The 23,087-nt window shown below is 37.4% G+C and overlaps 1 protein-coding gene across 14 annotated transcripts in view; it reads left to right on the top strand.

Moving 5' to 3' along the window:
- The window catches only part of LOC136825267 (uncharacterized oxidoreductase ZK1290.5-like), a 100,080-nt gene extending 77,838 nt beyond the window's left edge, over positions 1-22,242 (top strand). For 6 of the 14 annotated variants that reach the window (XM_067081367.1, XM_067081327.1, XM_067081355.1 and 3 more), the window contains 3 exons: positions 5,882-6,052; positions 13,966-14,136; positions 21,744-22,037. In XM_067081367.1, coding sequence (XP_066937468.1) covers positions 5,882-6,052; positions 13,966-14,136; positions 21,744-21,902 — 501 coding nt within the window. In that variant the 3' untranslated portion in view covers positions 21,903-22,037. Of the gene's footprint in view, positions 1-5,881; positions 6,053-13,965; positions 14,137-20,876; positions 21,027-21,743 lie in introns of all 14 variants that reach the window. The other 8 variants (XR_010849282.1, XR_010849278.1, XR_010849286.1 and 5 more) reach the window with 4 other exon arrangements.
- The last annotated feature ends 845 nt before the right edge of the window (positions 22,243-23,087 follow it).

Genomic DNA, 23,087 nt, shown 5'->3' on the forward strand with positions numbered 1-23,087 from the left:
ATATACAGTATTAACTAATCTGGAGACTAAGTTCTAAAACTTATTTTCAGTCAAGGAATGGTGTCTGGAACCCCTTTCCTTGGTCCTCGTAACTGTTACGTTACTCCTGTGAGGAGTGGGAAATGTAGGGAGTAATTGCTGCTTACAATCCTCAGTATGATAACGATGACACCACAATACGAATATGGTCCCCAAAGGTCCTAATGTCCTTCCATGTCAGGTCTGCGACAATGGTAGTACTCGGACAGACAGAGGTACTTTCGATACGATGGCCAACAAGGAATCAAAAGCGAGATGGATGAAATGTCAGCACTTTTTCAATGAAATCATGGGCTCGGACGATTGATCTTGACTTCTGGTTCTTGCTCAACCTCGAAAGAAGATTGATCATACTTTTTCTTCTCTTGATTTCCTATTGTTGGCTCTTTTCTGATCTGCTTATGCTATATATTCAGAGGTGGTCAGTTAGATTAATCATTTTCCTTCGATGGTCCTGTGGCACCAAAGGTAGTATGACTTCTGTATTACCCCCATAATCTAGTCTTTCTACCCAAAGCTAACAACTAGTTCGTTAGCTTCGAGCTGCCTGAGAAACGATGGCAAAGGGATCCTTTCTCTAGCTAGGGAACCGAGCGTACCATGAAATTTCCTACTAGACAGCAGTACATTTCAGGTAGGATCTCTAGAAGGCAAAGTCATCCATACGTCTGTCACATTCAGAAAGGACATGTAGTTCAAGTACTAGGATAGAATGTATTTGTTAAATTCACATTCATATCCTCTTGCCTTGGAGTGTTAACCATAGGTAAAGGGAAATGAAGACCATAGGTAAAGGGGATCATTTCCCTGCCTGGGGGGAATGACCTACAAACATCCTTGCAATTTCCTGGTGGTCATCAGTACATTTGAGGCAACATCTCTAGGGGCCACAGTCATCCATCGATCTATGGCATTCAGGAAGAACATGCCGATCTGGTACTTTGATAGAATGTAATTGAGCAGTTCACATTCTTATTGCCCATGGGTCCTTGGACTCCTTTTCCTGGGATCCTTGGTGGATGCTCAATAAGTCATGTAGTTTACCCAGCTCTCAAGGACAGGTTACATCTCGCCTAAGGTGTGCAGTTACAGGGAGAAGGTGTGGGCGGGACTAGCTTCCTACCTTCCTTCTGTGTTCTGTCCTCTTCCAGTGGACAGAGGAAGAGTGAACAAGCCGTAGCTGGACTGGTGTGCATGCAGGTGATCTGCATGAGTGAGTTTCCTGTCTATAATCCAGTTTTGTTTGGATTAATAGATGCATTTCCTGCCTTCTCCCTAGCAAGGAGAGAGAAGGACTGACTATGGGCAAGCCAGTTGGTTGTTTTTAGCTACATAGTCTTCGGCATTTTGAGTTCATCCATACCTTTTGAATCAAGGGTTTTCATACTTTACTTTTATTCGATGTGCCCAGAAGTCTGCCAGTTGAACATCACGTGTTCAACGGATCAGAGTTATGGTATCCTTCCTTTGGTGGTCTTTCATGACCAGGAAGAGAATACCAGGTGAGCCAACTACTAGTCATTTCAGAGAATTACTTGGAATCCTCCCTCCAATAGTAAGTCTCCGTACGTAAAGACCGAGGGTTTGTATTCGTGCGGGAACAAATGACAAATTTTTAATTAACTGGTATTTTTCCTAGCACACAAACCTGAGGTCTTTACATAAAAGACCCACCTTTAACCACCTCTCATTTTTTTACCTGGGCCAAAAGGTAAACTGAAGAGATTAAATGCATACTGGTTGGGTGGACGGTGCTCCTGCCCCTACCTTGCAAAAGTTTAACTGCCGGACTTACCAACTTCACCGAAAGTTATCCTTATGTAAAGATCTGAGGTTTGTATGTTGGAAAAATACAAATTAATTAAAAATTTGTAATTTTTTTCCATTTTAACAGACACTTGTCGAAAATATGGTAAATATATCACTTCTTTACAAGCTGTAGGGACACACAAAAATACCCTCATTAGTTTATGAGACAGTTGTTCACTAGTAGGCAAACTATCTGTAGGCATAATGTCCAGTAGGCAAACTGTCTGTAGGCAAACTGACTGGTAGGCACATTGTCTGTAGGCAAGCTGTCAGTAGGCAATCTACCCATAGACAAACTGTCCGGCCACGTATGAGATGGCTTTCAACTCAGCTACTTATCTTTTAGATTGAAGTTTGTTAGGAGAATGCATTTGGACCCAGAAACACTACGAGAGCCAGAAGAGATAATTGAAATGGTGCACATTTACCATGAGATCTAAAATCCTAAAATCCTTGCTCACTAAATAATTTTTTGTGAATATGAGGCAATTATCCATTTTTCACAAGGTACTGGGAAAATGCAAGCTAATAGTAAAGAATCCAAATATGGAGGAACCCATTTGCAAGAAGGGAAGTAGGTCTATGGAGAAAGTTATATAATTGTAAATGACCAAATATCACACTTGAAAGGGGAGACTTCTTTTTAAAGAGGGATTGGATGGAAGGTATCTTTTAGTACTGACCACGTCTCATGTCAGAAATATCTCAGAACTGCTTTTGGCACAAGCCCAGTCAGTTTCTGCAGTTAAGCAAGTGTACCTTAGCATTTCCCTTAAGCCCAGTGACCTCCTATATAGCAGAAGTGCAAAGAAAATTAGATTTTGCTATTAAGATATGTAGAAATGGTAAATATTTGTCCTTCAGATGAGAATTGAGACTTGTTTCAGTAACTTTTGAAAACAGTCAGTCAGGTAGCAGGTATCAGTACCTGCTACATTGTTGAATACTTGCTTTTTACATTTATAAGTGTAAACAGTATGGTTTATCCTTTTCATTACTGTAGAGGAGAGAAAAAAATTATAAAATTCAAATCTGAGTTGCATGTATAATAATGGTAAAGCCTTCTTGTTTTACAAGCTCAGTTTCCATAGACAGTTGTAAAGCCAGATGGAATTATAAGACTTAATACTTCAACCCTTTCGCTTATGACTCTTATAAACAGTTACGTCTGTGGGCATGACTCTTATAAACAGTTACATCTGTGGGCAGTGGTGGTGACTTGAGCAGTAAGCGTAAAAATTTTGATACCTTTATTTGTTCGGAGACGCATATCTCTGACAATTTTCTGTATAGACTGGTCAATTTTGTTTAATTTTGAAGCCGAATAAATATTCTATGCAATGTCATAAAGAAATCCTCCCAAAATAACGTTAATGTAGATGAAATAATGAGTAGAAATTATGAGAAAATGTTCCCCAAAAATATTTACCAAAATAAAATTAATTACGATAAAGTCTACATTTTTTGGTCATAGCACACCCAGCTAAATTACCTAGTTATTACAGTGCAAAAATCTCTTAATTATAAAAAGGAAAATATGAAAAATGAATGACAAAGTAACATCGCATTTTCTGTAAGAAAAGTGCCAGTCACCCACACTGTACGTGCAAAAAATGTGTATACAGTACCTTTTTTTGGTCAAAGAAGCATAGCTCAGACTTTTCAAGGCAGACTGCTCAATTTTGTTTCATTTTGCAGCTGAATGATTGCTCTATACAATGGCATAAAAATACCCACAAAATAACTTATGCAGGTGAAATAATGAGTAGAAATTACTAGATACGTGAAAATTTTGCACTTTACCCCAAAATATAATTTGCCCCGTTATTGATAGAAATCCATACTATACCCAGATAAATTATGTAGTTTTTGCAATGCAAAAGTTGTAATTACACCAAGGAAAGCAAAAGTAATTACACCAATGAATGTATATGAAAATGAATGAAAAAGTAACATAATGTTTTCCGCAAAATAAGTGGGATCCAGTCATGAGTCTCTCTCTCTCTCTCTCTCTCTCTCTCTCTCTCTCTCTCTCTCTCTCTCTCTCTCTCTCTCTCTCTCTCTCTCTCTCTCTCTAAACAATACAAGACAAATAAACTTATTTTACATACGCATAAAAAATTTCTCTCTCTCTCTCTCTCTCAAAAAAGATAAGTAATGTGTTTATAGAATAAACAAGTAAAAAATGCGCTGAAGTTTCTTTGGTGCAATCGAGTTTTCTGTAGAGCTTATAATCAAAGCCACCAAAAGTAGATCTAACTTTTGGTGGTCTCAGTATAATGCTGTGTGAGCCGTGGCCCATGAGACTTTAACCAAAGCCCTGTGGTGGCCTGTAAATAAAATAAAATAAAACTGCTGAGGCTAGAGGGCTGCAACTTGGTATGTTTGATGATCGGAGGGAGGATGATGAACATGCCAATTTGCAGCCTTCTAGCCTCAGTAGTTTTTAAGATCTGAGGGTGGACAGAAAAAGTGCGGACAGACAGACAGCTAGCACTATAGTTTTATTTTCAGAAAACTGAAATTTAAAACTATGCAAAACAAAACAGATAAATATGCCTGTTAGATATGTACAAAAAAATATTCTCTCTTTCAGGAAAAAAGATAAATAACATAATTATAGAATAAAAACCTAAAACTATAAAAAATGATTAAAGATACATGTTACGTATGTTTAAGAGAATATCAGGAACACTTGCTGAATATGATCCTCATCTTGTCTGCTGGTTTGTGCAACCTTTTTTTTTTTTTTTTGTCGTTGACGTTTGCATACATCATCAGTAAGCAAAGAACTTGAATTTGGGTGATGTTTATGTACATCATCGGTAAGCGAAAGGGTTAATTAACATTTAATATGTTCTTTTATTTAAAGAACATCAAAGTTCTGTGCACATGATGGCCAAATTTATTTTGATGTAGCCTCAACTTTGCGTTAGATGCACTTTTTAGTTTAGGCCAGAAGGCTTGAGACCTGTTCCAAGATGTAGTCACTGCCCTCCAAGGTTGAGGCTGGATAGCATTGCCAAGAACCACTAGCATTGCTTCCCAGTAGAGCATCATTATCATTGTTCTTATTTTTTGTCTATCGCAGTCTATCCAGACTGGTGTTTTATAGTCACTGGGTTCTGTGTTGCATCTTGCTTATTATTATTATTGTTATATTATTATTATTATTTGTTATTATTATTATTATTATTATTATTACATTAATACAAAATAGCTATGCCAAACAAATGAGTTGCACTTCTAGACTCTCAAATGGTGGCTAAAAGGAATTGTTCTTGAATGAGGAGTGAGAAATGGGGCAGGACAGAGTTGAAGAAAATGGAAAGTTACGACAAATGGCAAAAGTGAAGAACATAGAAATGCAGTTGAGGCCAGAAGGATGCTGCCAAGAACCTTTTATACGGCCCACAGTGTGTTGAGCAAGGCACACCATAAGCCTTATGGTATCTCCTTTTGCATCCCCTATGTAGTGGTTGACGGTTTGGGGTAGGAGTGGAATCAGTGCCTTTTTGGAAACATTGTTAAAACTTTGGTGCTAGAATTTGTTTATCATTTGTTGATGGTTGTCCTGTTTTATTCTTTCTTCATTAACAATAGTCAAAGCAAGGATGATAAATAGACTATATAGAATAAATATAAAAGAGTAGATAAAAGACATTGAATCCATTAGCTTCACATCTGGAACCAAAGTACAGCACACTGTGCATTACTGTACTTAATTATGTTACTGTACATGATTGTGTAAACATGATGAAAACTTCAGATGTAATAACTTGCATTCTTTTTCATGACAGAAACCTGACTGCACATGTTATTGTAATGGTTGAGTAGCTATTCTTTTAGGTAATTTTGATAATAGTGTTACAGGTTCATAACTATAGGAATTTAATTTTTTCTAAATTTTTGTCACACTCTCCTCTAGTAATTTGGTCTTTTGTCTTACTTATTTCTGCTAATTTTTTCTAATAATTTTCAGTTTAAGGGCAAATTTTTATTTATGCAGTCTTCAACATTCATTTCATCTTAGGGATATTCTCCATTAGCAAAAGGTATGCTTTTGAATGAGTCCCAGGTGTTAAAAATGGGAAAGTGTTATGAGCGAACACCAGCTCAAGTTCTCGTCCGTTGGGGTGTCCAGAAAAAGATTCCCACAGTACCGAAGTCTACCAAAAGGCAGCGTGTTTTGGAAAACTCTCAGGTATAATGATGAAAATATCATATATGGCATGCAGCTTATGGGGCAGTTGGAGGGTTTAAGGTTCTTTATTCTCTAAAGTCAGTATGATGTAATAACACCCAGGGATATCCTGTAGAAAAGTACTCTATTGCATGAGACAAACAGGAATATTTCTAGTGTATTGATAACCATGATAAAATTAGTACACAATTACAAGATAGACATTGAAATTATAATCACACAGTACTGTACATTAAACTTTTACTAACATATTAATTAGGGAATAATTTTTTTGCTGATGACTCTACTGTGAATATTGCTTGAAAATGTGATTTTTAGAAACAATATACTGTACTTAAATGCACCCATTTTATGGGTACAGGTCTGGGACAAGTAATTAGTGACTTTAGACCATATGTGCAAACAGAGATGATGCATTGACTGGAACTTTTTGTGTTGTGTCCCTCATGTTAGATCATTATTGCTGCCCAGCAATAATCCATAATGTTATCTAGATTTTTAGTTTATTAGTGCAATAAGTAATGAAAGGGTGTTTATGTGTTTATGTTAGGGTAGTTATGTTTTTATTCTTCATGTTGATCATAATTTATTTATTTTATTATATTCATATAAGTAACTTACCAAGTAATTACATAGCTATACAGGCAGTCCCCGGTTATTGGTGGTTTCAGTTATCGGTGATCTGGATTTTTGGGGCTTGTCTAGTGGTGAAAATGGGCGATTTTGGATTTACTGATTTTTATCGGTGCATAACTAACAGAGGTGCTGATTTTCAGTTATCGGTGGTTTCCGCTTATCATCATGCCGTTGGAATGGAACCCCCGCCGATAACCAGGGACTCCCTGTAGTTTCTAACCCGCACAGCAGCCTTTTTTAAAAATTCGTGGTAGTGCTTCAGTTGTTTTGTGTAGGTGACTAGCCCCACCCACTATTGGGGAACACTGGGAATGACTTGGTAGACAACCTCAATTTGTTTCTGCCGGCTCTTGAGTAAACATCGGGTTGCTAGCAGCAGCTTTTTTTTATGGTTTTTTTGGTCTCTTTACTGGATTTTGGTGAAGTATTACCATTGTATTTTGGTAGCCTTCAAGCTTGTTCAGCTTATTAGTATCCTTTAGGATGAGGATAGTGTTTTTTACTGATTATGCCTGATTCTAGTTCCTCTGGTTTTCGCTACTGTAGTGAAGGTTGTAAAATCAGATTGACTAAATCCTGCTGTGATTCATATACAATTTGCAGTAATTGTAGGGGCAGTAGTGTAGTAGGGAGAAAACTTGTACTGAATGTAATGACTGGGATGAGAAAAAGTGGAAAGTACTTAGACTTCACCCAAGCAAGCTAGAAAGGGATAGAGCCAGGAGACGAGCTAACCTAGAAACCGCTCCTAAACCTAGTTTAGAAAGTCTTGCTATTCCTTCCCCCATTCTGCTTTTTCTCCTGTTACTAGCCCTCCTACTATTAATCCACCTACTCCCATGCCTGGATCCCTTGCTTCCGACCCTAATACCATTGCCAGTCTCGAAGCTAGGTTTGACAAGAAAATTAACCTTGTTAATACAGTGGTGGAGTTAGGAGTGTCACTGCAAGTGTTAATGAGTAAAGTGTACACAGAGAAAGTGGTAAGTGACTGTTGTACAAGTGGAGGAGGTGGCTACTTGTCCCGCCGGTTGTCCTAGACTAAGGTCCCTGTCCTGCTCCCCTGAACCTGGGAGAAGACATACCAGAAGACAAGGGAGGCTGGTGGGGTTTGCCCACGAGTAATCGCCCCCTCGGTCAAGCCTGTTGCATGTTCCCAGGTATCAACTGACAGCCACTGGAAAGGAGTCTCGTTGGATGTGCACCAGTTGTTGTCTAGTTCTGAGGATGCTGGTGTAGACAGGAAGCACCGTAAACACTTTCTGATTCATCATGTCCACTGAAGAGACTTGCAGATGATGTTGGTCACCATTCTTCGCTTCCTGTTAAGTGGTACAAGAAGACTAGTCTCAGCCAACAGCCTTCCTGCAGTTACACTGTGGACCCTTTGTCCCTGCTTCAGCCCAGCATCCACTTTCCACATGGGACAGTCCGGAAGCCTTCTCTCCTGAGCACCCAGCTGTTGAGCACCCTTACTTGGCACCCAAGCGGTCAACAGACCCTCTCAGGTACCTGCCATCATTGTCCAAATGCCTGGCACCAACTCTTCAGTACCAGTCTCCAGCTCATATAGACCAAGACAAGCCATCATTGGCTCCCATTAAACAGCAGTTGGCTGAAATAATGAGCTTACTGAAGAAAGCTCCTTCTGTCTGCAAGCGTGCTCATGATACGACCCTGTCTCTGGTCTCCTCAGGAGAAGAGGAGTTTGAGCAAGAACCTGCTCCTCCTTCGGCCTGTGCAACTCTGCTTCAGTTTCTGCTGGCGACCTTTCCCTCATTTTTTTGCCCCAGCTGCTCGGTCTTGCCTGTGTCAACCTTTCTGATGAGGAGTCATCCAGATGACAGAGCTAGTCTCCCCAAGATGGTGCTTTTTTCATCTTCTAAGAAGGATCTGAGAGAGATTGAGGATTGTCTTTCTGCTAAGAGGGAGCAAGGCAAAGCGTCCTTTGCCCTCCTGCCCTCGCACTTAGTCCATAGGAGATATCTTTCCTATTTCACTGGGGAAGCCCCTTCTTTGGGAGTTGCTACCTCCTCCCAAGGGGACTTCTCTGGCTTCGTCGACTCTTCCCGTCGTTCTGCGTTCTTGTTGGTGAAGATAATGTTTTCATTGGCGGAACTAGACCACCCTGTGAAGGATCTCTTCAGGGTGTTTGAGTTCTTTAGTCTCTTGGACTGGACAGTTGGAGCACTGGCCAAGAAGATCGAAGACTTCAGTGACTTGGCGGGATACATTGCCTTGGACTGGCAGGGAGTTCTGTCCTGTGCAGACAAGGCAATTAGAGATGGCTGTCTTGCGCTCTCTGCTCTTTTCTCCTTGGGGGTTTTAAAGAAGAGAGAACTTTGGTGCTTCTTTATAACTAAAGGAGTCACTTAGACCCAGAAATTGGCTCTTTTGTTTTTGCTGTTGGATCTTCATCACCTCTTCCTTCAGAACACTGTGAGGGAAATTGCTTCAGACCTCCAAAAGAAGTCTGCCCAGGATCATCTGTCACAATCTTCCAAATGCCCAAGGATTCGTCTGTGTTGGCTCCCAAGATGACCTCTCCACTCTGGCAGCCCTTTTGTGGAAGGAAGCCTAAGTCACAGCCTAAGCCCTGCTCCAGCATCTGCTTCTCAGCCAGATCCATCAGAAAGTTCTCAACAAAGTCTGTGCCTAAGAAATGAGGAGGAAGTCCTTCGTGTGCCAGTGGGAGCCAGACTTCCCAAGATTTGGGAGAAGTGAAAGATCAGAGGTGCAGAACCATGGATTATCAAGGTTCTGAAGGGGGGCTACGCCATCCTGTTCTCAAAAAGCACCCCCTTTAATCACTTCTCTCATCATATTGACGGCCTACTCAAGAGGCTCAGTGAAACATTCAGCCCTTTTGGAGGGGGTCTCCTCCTTCATTCTAAAGAGGGCCATAGAAGAGGTCGAGGACATCAGCTCAGAAGGCTTCTACAACTGTCTTTTTGTGGTTCCCAAAATATCGGGTGTTGGAGACCAGTCCTTGATGTAAGCGCCCTCAGTCTGTTTGTTCAGAAGACAAGGTTCAAGATGGAGACGAATCATTCAGTCCTGTCATCCATTCACCGTAGTTACTGTATGATAACGGTGGATATGCAGGATGCATACTTCCACATCCCCATCCATCCGAACTCCAGGAAGTATCCAAGATTCGTCTTCCATGACAAAGTCTTCCAGTTTCTGACTCTTTGCTACGGCCTCTCTATGGCACCTCAATTGTTCACTCAAGTCCTTGCTCCTTTAGCAAATTGGCTTCGTTTGATAGGCATAAACGTCGTTCTGTACCTGGACAACTCGCTTCTTTGATCCCCTTCAAGGGAGAAGTGCACGAAGAACTTTCACAAGATTCTTCTCCTCACTCAGGAACTGGGTATTCTCATCAACTTCCAGAAGTCTCAGTTGACCCTGTCGCAAGAGAGCCTCTGTATGGGGATGACTCTCAACTCTTGGACTTTTCTGGCTTTTCCGTGTCCCAAGGGAATCGCCAGCTGCCTTCAGACGGCCCACAATTTTCTAGCCCTCTTGTCTTTCTCAGCCCGTCGGTGGATGAGCCTGCTGAGGACGCTGTCATCCATCGAGATGTTTGTCAAGCTGGGCAGGCTTCATTTGAGAGTCCTTCAATTCTTCCTCAAGGCCAAATAGAACAGCAAGACACAGCTGGACACTTACTTATTTCCTGTAACCCTGGAGATCAAGTCGGACCTGCTATGGTGGCTGTCTGAAGAAAGACTTTCGGAGGGAAAGTCTCTTCATCCTCTGAGCCCCGACCTAGAGTTCTACTCAGACGCATTGGATCTAGGCTGGGGAGCCCTTCTGGGAAACCAGGAAGTTTCAGGGACTTGGTCCCTGAAAGAACAGAACCTTCACATAAATGTCCGAGAGCTGAAAGCGGTTCACTTTAGATTTTAGTTTTTATCGAGCATGGTCTACAGCAAGGTGGTGGTAGTCCGTGTGGACAGTACCATGGCTTTAATGTACATTCAACAGCAAGGCGGCACTCACTCCTTCTTTCTCTGCCAGGCATCAAGAGATCATCTGTGGGTGGATCAAAATCAAGTGACGCTGGTCACTCAATTTATTCAGGGCAAAATACATGTTTTGGCAGACGAGCTGAGCCATCGGAAGTAGGTCCTTCCCACCAATTGGACCTTGGATCCCCTAGTCTGTGTGGATCTTCGGAGACTACTGTATGGGGGAAACCAACATTAGACTCTGGTAAAACCTGAGATTGGAGGATTATATGTAGCATCTCTACAAAAACTATCTCGAGATCAGTGGATATATCATAGGAGTGTGCCAGTAATAAAACCAGTACTAAAAGGGTTAGGTCATTTTCCTAGCTCTTTAGTGAGGTTTTCCCCACAATAAGGTAGAAATACCAGTCACCTCCACTACTAAGCCTCACTGCTGATTTGTTACTATGACTTTCTATGGTTTATTTTGTTGGAGTTAGGACAAGTGAAGAGACAGATCCAGCTGGCTACATCAACACTGCTTTCAATTGTAGCTTTACCACTTGTGAAGTGAGCATTTGGTAGCCATCTAGTCCCCAGCCACATCTGGTGTACATGAATGCTGTAGATCCATTCTCTCTCACAAACAATATATAATTTTTTTATTTCTTCTTATAAGCAACTTTGTGCTACCTGTTCTAGAGACCACAGAGGTTCCCAAAATCCTGAAAGTTATATTAGTTCTTATTGCCAGCTTTATCAACCCAATTTAGATATAGATACCTAAGAGATGCTAGAATTTAGATATAAATACCTAAGAGATGCTAGTTGCCTCCCTCTCTTTGCCCAAGTAAAATATGTGGTTTGTGTGTAGTGCTATATCACCATATACATAATTAAAACAAATAATTGTGTTCCCAAACAGACACTGAATGTTTTTTTTAGGTAGCCACTTCTCCTTCTCAGTGAAGCTAATGATAATTCATAAAGGTAACATACTAACTAGAGGTGCTCTCTGGTGAGGATTACTCAATAAAAAAGTCTTGACTTAATTTTTCATTAGCAGATGCTTGCTATTACTCACATTTGCTAGTTTCTTGTTAAAGTTATGATATAATTAATATTGAAATTGTATAACAGGAGTAGTATTTACTGTGGTCCTCATAATGCAGGTGGTTCATAGTTACCACATGAGGTTAATTAAACACTTCATAAATTCTAAAGGTCAAGCAAGTTATATTTAAAAGACTTCTTCACTGCTCCAGGATCCTTTGAAGTTGTCTTCAGTTCCTGAAGCATTCCTGTAAAAACTCCCGTTGGATTTCTGGGTGGAATGATTCTGTATACAGATTCTGGATTTCTCCATGAAACGTTTGTTTGTTTGTTTGAATGCACACTTTGAGATTCGCGAGGCTGCAGCAGAAGGTGATGAAGACAGCTGGATTCTTGAAGACTTCTTCAGGAAGCCGTGACAATCCAATGGGTGTTAATCCAGCAGTTCTTTAGGAGCTGAAGACGGTTTCACAGACTCCTGGAGTTGTGAAGATGTCATCAAGAAGGCTTAGTAATCCAAAGCAGGAGACGAAGACAGCTGAATTCTTGAAGACTTCTTTAGGAAGCCTTGATAATCCAATGGGTGTTTATCCAGGAGTTCTTCAGGATCTGGAGACGACTTCACAGGATCCTGGGGTTATGAAGACATCTTCAAGAAGATTTAATCCAATGGGTGGTTCTCCAGCTGAAGACAGCTTCACGTGATCCAGGAGTCTTTAAGACTTCAAGAAGACGTTATAATCCAATGGGCGTTTCTCCAGGAATGCTTCAGGAGCTGAAGACGACTTCAAAGGATCCTGGAGTAGTGAAGACATCTTATAATATATATAACTTGCTTGGCCTTTAGCATTTATGAAGTGTTTAATTAACCTCATGTGATAACTATGAACCACCTGCATTAGGGGAGGGAAAGGGGGAGGGGGAAGGAGCAAGAGGGAGGGGAGGGGGACACACACACACACAGAAAGGTAGCCAAGGAAATTAATATAATAGCTTTGGTAACTCTAATCATGGTAAATGCTTCATGGTCTCAGGCAGTATAGCATAAGTAAGATAAGATTTTTTTAGTTTAAGGAACAAAAGAAGATATTTTAAATTGTTTATATTGTATTGTGTACAAACTTTGTCTCAACCTCCATCACTTTCCCATACTAGGGCAAACAAAATACAGTAGCAGAATTTCAAAGCCATATATGTTTTGGGCCAGTAGTGTTTAATCATTGTACTCCTGTGGTTACCAAATGACCAACACTTTTACACATTCATGGTATTTTTTAATGTCTTCTATTTGAAATTTTTGGTTTTTTCCTGTTGAGTGATGCACCTCTATAGTTGTTTTATGTGTTGTAATATTATCTGAATTTTTATGGTCATACATCTTTCTGTATTTGCTTTTTACATCGAATATAATACTGTAATAAATTTGCAGGCTTGCACATAAATTTACATATTTAAAACATTTTTTATAATTCTCAACATTAACCTGATTGTATGGGTCTTTTTACTTAAAATTGGACAGGAGGGAGTCTCCAAGTACTGTATCTCATTTTCTTTTAAAATCCTGAACAAAGAAAAATACTGCTGAAATGTTCTGAAGTAATTTAAGAATTTTCGTGAGGATGGTTAACATCTTTAAAATTTTAAAAGTAACAATGTGATCTTATTTTAAAAGGAGCTATATAGCTTAATAAATATGCTAGAGCAGCATTTACCACAAACTATATTTATATCCTAGATACAGAATTCGATGACTGCATATTTACAGAGAAGTATGGGAGTGCCTGGATTACTGTGGTTTGATCACTAAGAATGTACTATACAAAAATTTATTTACAGTAGTAAAAATACTATGTGAATAGTTATAATTAAGTTTGGTTTTAATTACACAATAATTCCCTTTCTACGTAAATTGCAAGCTGTTAACTCTTCCAGTCACAGTGACTGGCAATGTAGTGATGGAACAGCCTGCAGAAGTTTGTTGATGTCTTTGAGATGTCCCTTTAACAAAAGTTCTAAAATCCGCTGAAAACAAAATTTTTCAATATTTGGGTAATGTTAATTTTGTGTGTGACTTATTTTACAGTATCATAGGAATTGGAAAATGCAACTAACAAGATGTAAATATGCTTTTATCATAAGTCCAGTATTTAACATTTTGTAGTCAATGGAAATTATTTTTAGGGGTAAGTCTGTTGTTTTAAGTGGCAATGATTTTCTAATGACTATTTTGATTTTATTGAATGTTTGTTAAATCCAATATCATAGGGGTACTGTCCACTAGGGAATGGGCAAATTCTTACTGAGCCCAGTATTCAAGACATAGCCCAAAAGCACAACAGGTCTCCAGCTCAGATTCTCATTCGTTGGAATCTTCAGAATAAGGTGGTTTGCATCCCTAAGTCCACCAAGAAGCACAGGGTTAAAGAAAATTCAGAGGTAGAATCTATTAAGTACAGGTATTCCTCTTAATATTGCAAGTGTGTGTAGGTCACAATAACTTTTATTTTCTAAAAAATGCTGTACTTTAGTTGGGATCCTTGCAACTAGTTTTCTCAGGAATTTGCAGTGGAAGCATTATTTTAAACAGTATATCAGTGATTTTTGTTCTTGTATGATACTTTAACATGTAATTTTTGTGTTTGTAAATAGATTAGCTAATAGTTTCTTGAAATACCATGTTATATGACATAAAGAGTCCTATTTTCATTATGCATAGTCACTAAGTTCTGTACTCAGTTTGCTTGATGCTATAATGCTGTGAGGAATTTAAAATCAAGTTAATATTTATAAAGTTGAGTTCATACTTGATTTTATCTTTTATGATAATTGCATAGTGAATCATTAAAAATATTAGAATGAATATGAGACTGAAGCAACTGGAAAAATGACCTCACATAGCTAAAATTGTGAAAATGGTTAATTACACAAAACTCAGTAACTACTCTCACCACGGCTTGAAAGCTGTACACCATATATGATAGTCTACAATGTTGCAAATGTTAGAAAAATTTTGACAGACAGAAGTCTTATTGTTGGCATTAAGTTTTAAAAGAATGGAGATTGTGTCTTATCTTTAGCCCTCAGGTATGAAAGAATGCTGTTTTGTTGATGTCAGCATTATTTTTAAAATTTTCACTATTGTTTATGACTTACTTCAACTGGACTTTTGTTTTTGACTGCTAGATTATTATGACTTTATTCAGCATTAGCCCAAGGCTTAGCCAGCCAGTTGACCAGGTCTTTATAATCTAAGGAAGATTCTGTTGCAGGAAAAAAGCTGTTCATTTTGAATGTTTCTTATTGAATTTCTGTTTCTAAGGGGTAGAGTTAAGGTATCTTAAACAAAGTGCAATGAACCTAAATAAATCAGAAAAATTTTGAAAATAAATTTCTCCATTGATAGGATTGTAGTCAGAATATGAGGAACATAGAGAATTGAAAAAGAAAGAATTTGAATCACTCGTACTTGATTGAAGATTGGAAAGCATTTTATTCTTTACTATGACATTTGCAGACTAGAAACTGTGCTCAGATGTGGCTTAGCAACCTGAAAGTAGCATACAGTTGGTCTGTTCATTGTTTGTGAATATTTTGTGTAAAAACCTTGTAGCTGGAAGACTTTGGCACCAATGAAGAATAAATTACAAATAAGAAGTAATTGTTTCTAGAGACTGGAGAAGGCTTTCACCACTTAAAGGAGCTTTCTCATAGGTTGATTCTGCCAATTGAGTGAGACCTCTTCTCAGTCCATTGTAGTCTTGCAGGGTGCCCTATGAACTGCTTCAAGAATTATTCCTTCAGCACTTTACTACAATAACTTTTTTGCAAGCCCTTCATTGTCATACCAGGGGTGGTCTTTCACTGAGTTGTCCTTTGCTCTTTACTTAGTCCCTAAAGCTCAGGCTGCCTGAAGTCAGGACTGCATCATGTCTCCTTATGCCATTGAAGCCTTGACATCTGTTAGTTCAGTAGAGCTATCCACCACAACCTGAAGGGAACAAAATATCAGAAAGGCAACAACTCCAGACTCCTCTGTCTACGAGCAGCAAAGGAATAGTTTTCTAGAAAATGCCAGTTAGGCAGGAGTGACTGCTCATAAAATCAAGGCCATCTCAACTTCCATAGCCTTGAAAACAGTTATTGAGATTATATCCATTACAAATTTAGTTACTAAAAAATTCCACTCAACATATGCTGAACTTTACATTTAAATATGTTAAGCACAAGGGGTTAGGATTGTACTCACTGGAGCTATTAGTCACGACAAGACAGATGTTGCCAGTGGTGGAAAATGCAGTGCAATCTGCTTCCACTTTTTTTTTTAAGCATCACCCATGTTCATGCTCAGCTATCCATAAGAAATAATTTTTTGTTTATGAGCTCTTAAATTTTACTTAAATATTGATTTGATATCTATTGTATCAAAAATACTGACAAGCACTGTACAAACTTAATTTCTTACTGTGTTCATCTTATGGTGTCTTACTGTTTACAGTACCCCATGAAAATACTTTTGATCCTTAGTTCCTGACCTATTCAGTCTCCATCTGTTCCTTTCTTCTAAATTGCAATATGAGCTGTCCATGCTTTATGGGTATGTGATGAAAAAAATTAGATTTTATAGTAAAATATGTTTTCATGAAGACCAATCAATCATGTAAAATGCCTACCTCTCATCCCCTTAATTTTGCTGTTTCATGTACATTCTAGTCAAATGACCTACCAAAGGGCCAAAGGTGTGCATGTATGATAGGTTGCTCTTAGTTCATCTGCTTTTCTGTCTGCAAGACAACAGAGTACACCTCTATGTGTGTGGGAGCATTTAGGCTGTTAGTGAAGGTTCTGTGTGACCGATGGGTAAGCCCAAGAAAAATGTATATTAAGGTAGAAAAATGTAATATTTTAGTACATATGTAATATTCCAATGTTCCAGTAATGCCTTTAGGGTAAAAAGTAATACTGCCACATGTTCATAATAGTTGTATATAATATTCCAATGTCCCAGTAATGCCTTTAGGGTAAAAAGTAATACTGCCACATGTTCATAATAGTTGTGTGGGTGGCTCATTAAATTATAAAATGTGAAACTATCCATAACAGCGTGGGGCTTCATGAAAATTAAACCATATACAGTACATTTTATTATTAACTCAAAAGAATAAGGAACACCATTGTGATTGGCATGTTAAGCCTAAATTTCATAATCCATTAAATTCCACTATTTCATCAGTTTTCCGGTATTGCATGGTTTCTAAATATTGTCACAAAAGATTTTGTTTTCGTGGATATTCTTCTGTTTCAATTTAATCATCATTTTACTCATCTTGAGTAAGTAAAACAAAATTATTACGGGCACATTATTTTTACAAAGTTGGGCATCCAGCCATCTATTTAAGGAGTGCTGAAGCATTGTCTTGCAAAGCAGTTATCACTAATTTTATTTATCTTTTGCTAATGCCAAAAATTATTTGTTGCTCTTTTGACTTTAAATTGGTTTCATCTTTTTTCATTAATACTGCATGTACACTAGGGTGGTACTGTTCAGGTTTTTGTCAAGTCTCCATATAAAATGGTAACCATCTCACGTGGTGCAGTCTAGTGAAAGCATCCACAGTCTACAAGGACTGTGGATAAATAGTAAAAGATAATTGAAATAAGTGTGGTAATTGATTTGCTTGACAGTGCTTCAGCACTCCTTAAATAGGTGGCTGGATGTCCAACTTTGTGAAGCTGTGCCTTTAAAAAATATCTTTCACTTACTCAAGTTGAGTATGATGGTGATTAACTTGATAAGGAGGAACATCCTGGGAAACAAATCTTTTGTGAAGATCTTCAGAAAGCATGTAATGTTGGAAAATTGATAAAAGGGTAGGATTTACCTGGATAACCAAATATATCCACCACACTGATGTACCTTGTTCTTTTCAGTTAATAAACAAAGTGTACTATCAATGGCATAATGTTCATTAAACCCCACTTTGTTTTGAATAGGTTTCACATTCCATAACTTAATCAACTATCCTTTCAGTTATTTTGAACATTACTTTTTACCCTAAAAGCATTATGTACTGGAATATTACAAATGTACTAAAATATTAAGCTACCCCTCTTTCAGTTAACAATGGGCTGGAAGAAAATTGATAAGTCATGGGGTTGAGATCATGTCGCTGGCCACTTCCCATCTCACCTGTGTGACAAGATGCCATGTGCCACCAATTCTTCGCATTGACAATTCTTGTTTTTATTTTTACCGGATTCCAGCTGGCATGAGAAGATTTATCCTAATGTTAAGACCATAGGTTTGTTAGCTATGAAAATACAAATTAATTTAAATTTGTCATTTTTTATACATTGATGCACATTTTTTCCCATACCTAAGGTTCTAAATACCCAAGACTCAATGAAGATCAAGACTGAGATTAGTGTGGAGGGGACAAGTTTGAGTAGAGTAGAAAAATTTAGATACAGTATCTTGGTTCAATTGTAGCTGGGGATGGAAATTTGTATAAAAAATAACAGTGCAGGCTGGGTGGAAAAATAGGAAAAAGATGTTAGGCATCTTGTGTGACTGCAGAATCAACATAAAGGTTAAGGAAAGAGTGTATAAGACAGCAGTAACACCAGCACTGATATATGAAGCTGAAACATGGCTGGTAAAGAGAGCACAAGAAATGGGATGTGGTAGAAGTGAAAATGCTTAGAGCTGTGTGTGGAGTGACAAAATGGATAGGATCAAGAATGAAAGAATAAGGAGAACTATTAAAGTGGCAGAACTATCAAAGAAGGTCCAGGGAAGAAGACTGCAGTGGTATGGCCACATGATTAGTAATGAGAGGACATATGTATGGAGGTGAGTGATGCAGATGCAGGTGCCAGGTGGGAAAGTGAGAGGGAGGCCAAAACAAAGGTGGATGGATGTAGTTAAAGAAGATCTGAGAGACAAACAGCTGTCGTAGGGTGATGTATATGATCAAGACAAGTGGAGGAAAGCTGTCAGAAACATTGACCCTACATAAAAGTGGGAGAAGATGTGGAGAAGTAAGCAAACACGTTTTTCCCCATACATACTCATCAGTCGCACAGAAACTTCACTCACGCTCTAAATGATCCCAGACATAGAGGTGTACTCTGATGTCTTGTAGACAAAGAAAGTAGATGAACTGAGAGCAACCATTCACACAGGCACTCCTTTGCCCATTGGTAGGCTGTTTGACTAGAGTGTACTGTACAAGAAACAGCACAAAAAAGGGGATAAGGAGAGGGCACTTTTTACATGATTGGTAGTTTTCGTATATTTTATATGATAAAAATATACTTTTTTTTTATAAAATTTTGGTTGCTTAATCACACACTCATCAGTCGCATAGATCCCAAATTGAAATTTAGGCAATAGGTCAAGAAGTTTAAAGTACAGTACTAAATATCTAAGTACCCTCTCACACTGCAGGTGAGAGAGAGTAGGCGTACATTTATTTCAGTGATAATTGACCAAAATAAAAACATGATTTTTAAATATAACTGCTATACTGTATCACTTGTGAAAAATTAAATCTTGGTCTCCATTTGATAAATACAGAAATTTGTAAGCTTAAGCCTTCAGTGATAATTAGTAAAGTTGCTCTTACTTATGGTGTGTATCAAGTGGGTTTTACATATGAGCATGATAAGAAAGACTTGTTTGTCCAGTATTTGCTACTCCACCATCAACAAAGATTAAAGTTCAGTCTGAACCAGTTAACTGGATAGATATTTCTTCATGGAAACCATCCATTTGGTTAACAAACTTATTTTTGTCATAAAATTAAGGAAATTGCCACTCCAAGTGCTTTGCTGAGACATGAATTGGTTGGGCTCGAGTGATCACTTGAATGCCAATATTCAAACCTACCTTGTAAAGAATAAAATAGCCTTCATACAATGTACAGCAACTGTTGTGTGGTTTACATTTTCCAGTATTTTTTTTTTACTTTATTGAATAAGATTCAAATAATGTATTGATGCTTAATCCATCAGGTTGGGAAAAGGGGGATGAACATTAGCAGTGCATGAAATTCACTGTATCACTGTATGCAATTGAGTCTTAACAGATTTTTCAGTACACTTTTTTGTGTTAATGAGTAGTGCATCTGTAACTACCTGGCAGATAATCTCACCCAAAAACCAGAGTAGGTAGAAGCACTGTGTCACCTTCTATCAGTTATAAGCTTCATCTTTTTGACATCTTACTAGTTTACTGGCCAGTAACCTGAAAAAAAAACAGTATATTAGAACACAATACTGTACAGACGTACTGCATTGCTAGCTTTGTCGTAAAATAAAAAAGATTTTATAAATATCATTGCCACCAATAATACAACATATAAATTTCAGGTTACCAGAAGAAAAGTGCATTAAACAATAAATGATTATATACGTATTTCATATAAGGAATACCTAGTTAAAACCTGAAAAGAGTTTTCAATAATACATTCTGTGAGTATTTTTAGCATAACTGATCATTTGCAACTTTTTATTAAAAGTAAAAGTTAAACTGTTGCCCAATTAAAAGATGGTAGCTGGATTGTTGATCCTAAGAACAAAAATTTAAACTCCTGTTGCCACCAAAACTTTGTGCTATTAATAACCAGACTCCAGCAAGGCGCTAGAGAAATCCCCTTATGTTAAGACCAAGGGTATGTTAGTTATGAAAAACACAAATTGATTTAAAATTTTTTATTTTTTCACTCAGCTCTCTTGGTTTCTTTGACACTGTGGATATCTTGCACTGTATTCAAACTGGTTTTTGGTAGCCATTTTTTGAGATAGCAGCCAAAATAGTACTGACACAGGCCTGTTGTGATCCAGCAGAGGGCTTCAGTATAAAAGCAGATGTATATGGTCATGCATACATTGTGGACAAAAAGGTTTTCAAGATTTCTAGCAATGTATGAAACATCAAGAGATACATTGAAATCTTTGCTGGCATTTAATTTTCTTATAATTTAAAAGAAAAACTTCATAAGTTTAACGAACTGTAACATGGTTGTACCATTATTAAATTGCAATTTGCAGAATCCCAACTAATGTACCAAATGTTTGAGCTAAACCTGCATATGTGTTGGTAGACTTAAAATTTACTAACTTATTCTCAATATTTTCGTTGGTAAGTCAAGATCACTAACTTTTGCCTTTTGCAGGTGTTTGATTTTGCCTTATCTGAAAAAGATATGGACTTTCTAGATAAGCTAAATCGTGATCTCCATGTGTCATGGAACCCCAACTTATTGCTGAGATGATGTTTTGCACTGCATTTTTTGTAGCAAAATTTTTGGTCCTTGCATGCTAAGGTACGTTTGCTGCATCCAGTAGTTTGTTTTTTTTCCCATTTTTATATTTATTAGTTATTCCAGATTTCTGCATGACAAAAATTGAAGATTGTATGTCAGTTATTAAATATGACAAAGACAGCATTCGGCAAATTTACCATACAAGGTAAATTTTCTTTTTGCATAATTTGATACAGTTTTGACTAACAGATTTTAAAGTAAGAGTATTACAAACCTTTTACTTTGATAGTGGATTTTACACAAGTCTAGGATTTAAAAACTTCTGTATAATGTTGGAAATAGGGGTGTTGTGTAGCCTGTGTACCTGTTATAATAACTTGAAGCATTTTTGTTCAGTACTTTGCTATATCAACATCATGATCTTATATTATTGTAACATTCAAGCATTGACATTACTGTATAATGATTCAGTGGTTTATGTGGACCATTGTGATAAGGTTCTTAACTCTCCTAGGAGCACTCAAAAATTGTTATATAGTGGCTATCTGCCCTCACTGTCTGACACTGAAGTGAACATATCTTCACTGAAACGCAGAGAAGCTTGATTTCTAGACTCATATAATTTTGGATTGTTGCTGTGTATCAGATGTATAAGGACACACATAACACCAACAGTATGTGGCAGTCATTAGTGTGCGTTATGCACGATTTTACTTTGGCTTTTAGGTCTTTTGTTTACCTTTGAAGTTTTAAATTTGGGTATGTACTCCATTACAGGTTTTTGATTTTGAACTAATGGCTGAAGATATGGATACTTTAAACAACATGGCACAAAAAATTCAAATTATGGACCCAAGTACTATTCAAGCTAAGATTGACAATCCGCTACCAGATGGATACAAGTTGAAGTTCGTACAAATTCCTTTGGAACCTTGATTGTTCCACACCTTTCTTTATAAAAAGCAAAAGCATGAATTGCAATATTGTACTGTATTCTCATTTAGTAAGGACTGTGATTGTGTTTCATGAAGTTCAAACTATCGAGTCCATTGTGTTACTTTCATAAAATGGATGTGAAAAATAGTTTTAGGTTTTAGAAGTAAATACAGTAATGAATTTTTTACAAGGACACATTGCTGCTGCTTTGATGCCATTGCCTGAGACTTTGATAGTGAAGGGATATAGATAACTGTAAGTGCTGTATGCAAAATTATGCCTCATGAAAAGGTTAAGAAATCTTATGTTGTGTATTGCTTTAATAGATTTATTCTTGTTTTATCTGTTTTATTTTTACCTTGAATCTTGTTAATGATGATTAGCAATGAAGGATGTTCTAATGTTATTGCATGATATACCAGCTCCACCATGTTGATTAATTTAGTTGTGGATAATTTATAGATAATTTTTTGGAGTCTTCAACTTCTTATTGATATTACTTTGATGCTCTTCTCTCCAGTAGCTTTATAACATTTTTTGCATACAGTAGTTTCTGTACTTTTAATGCTGTTTGGGGATATTGATATGAATTCTTACTGTGCAGCATATTTCAGTCAGAAATAAAAAACAAATGTAAAATACTCAGTTCAGATATTTAAGGACTTGAGACAAATTTGTTTTATCATAAACCCATCATTCATGTATTGTATTTGGTAGCATGTAAGATCAGCGGCACTTGAGACCTGTTGGTTTATAAGAAATTTTTTACTGTAAAATAATTATGTTGGAGGCTTGCATATACTACACATTAAGTACTAGCTTAGCTACTTGTCATAGTGGAGTCTTTATAAATGTTTAGTCCTCTTTGTATTAATGAATTTTAAAATGAAGTTGTCAAGATCTTATTTAATAAGGAATATCATGTTAATCTATATGAGAATTAATTCTTTTATTGATGGGAATGTAATAGGAAGCTAATTTCCAAGGATATGCTTGAGAAGCAAATACCTTTACAGAAGTTTCACATTCACATGAATATTTTGTTTGTTTTTCATAAGAGTGAATTTTCAAATACATATAGTATTATAGTATCCTATTTAACAATGAATAATGTGTATTTAGGTATAGTATATTTATCAACATAAATATTTTATATAAGAATCACTCATAAATACAAACAGTTCA

This window comes from Macrobrachium rosenbergii, chromosome 3 (assembly GCF_040412425.1).
Source record: "Macrobrachium rosenbergii isolate ZJJX-2024 chromosome 3, ASM4041242v1, whole genome shotgun sequence".
Lineage (NCBI taxonomy): Eukaryota > Metazoa > Arthropoda > Malacostraca > Decapoda > Palaemonidae > Macrobrachium > Macrobrachium rosenbergii.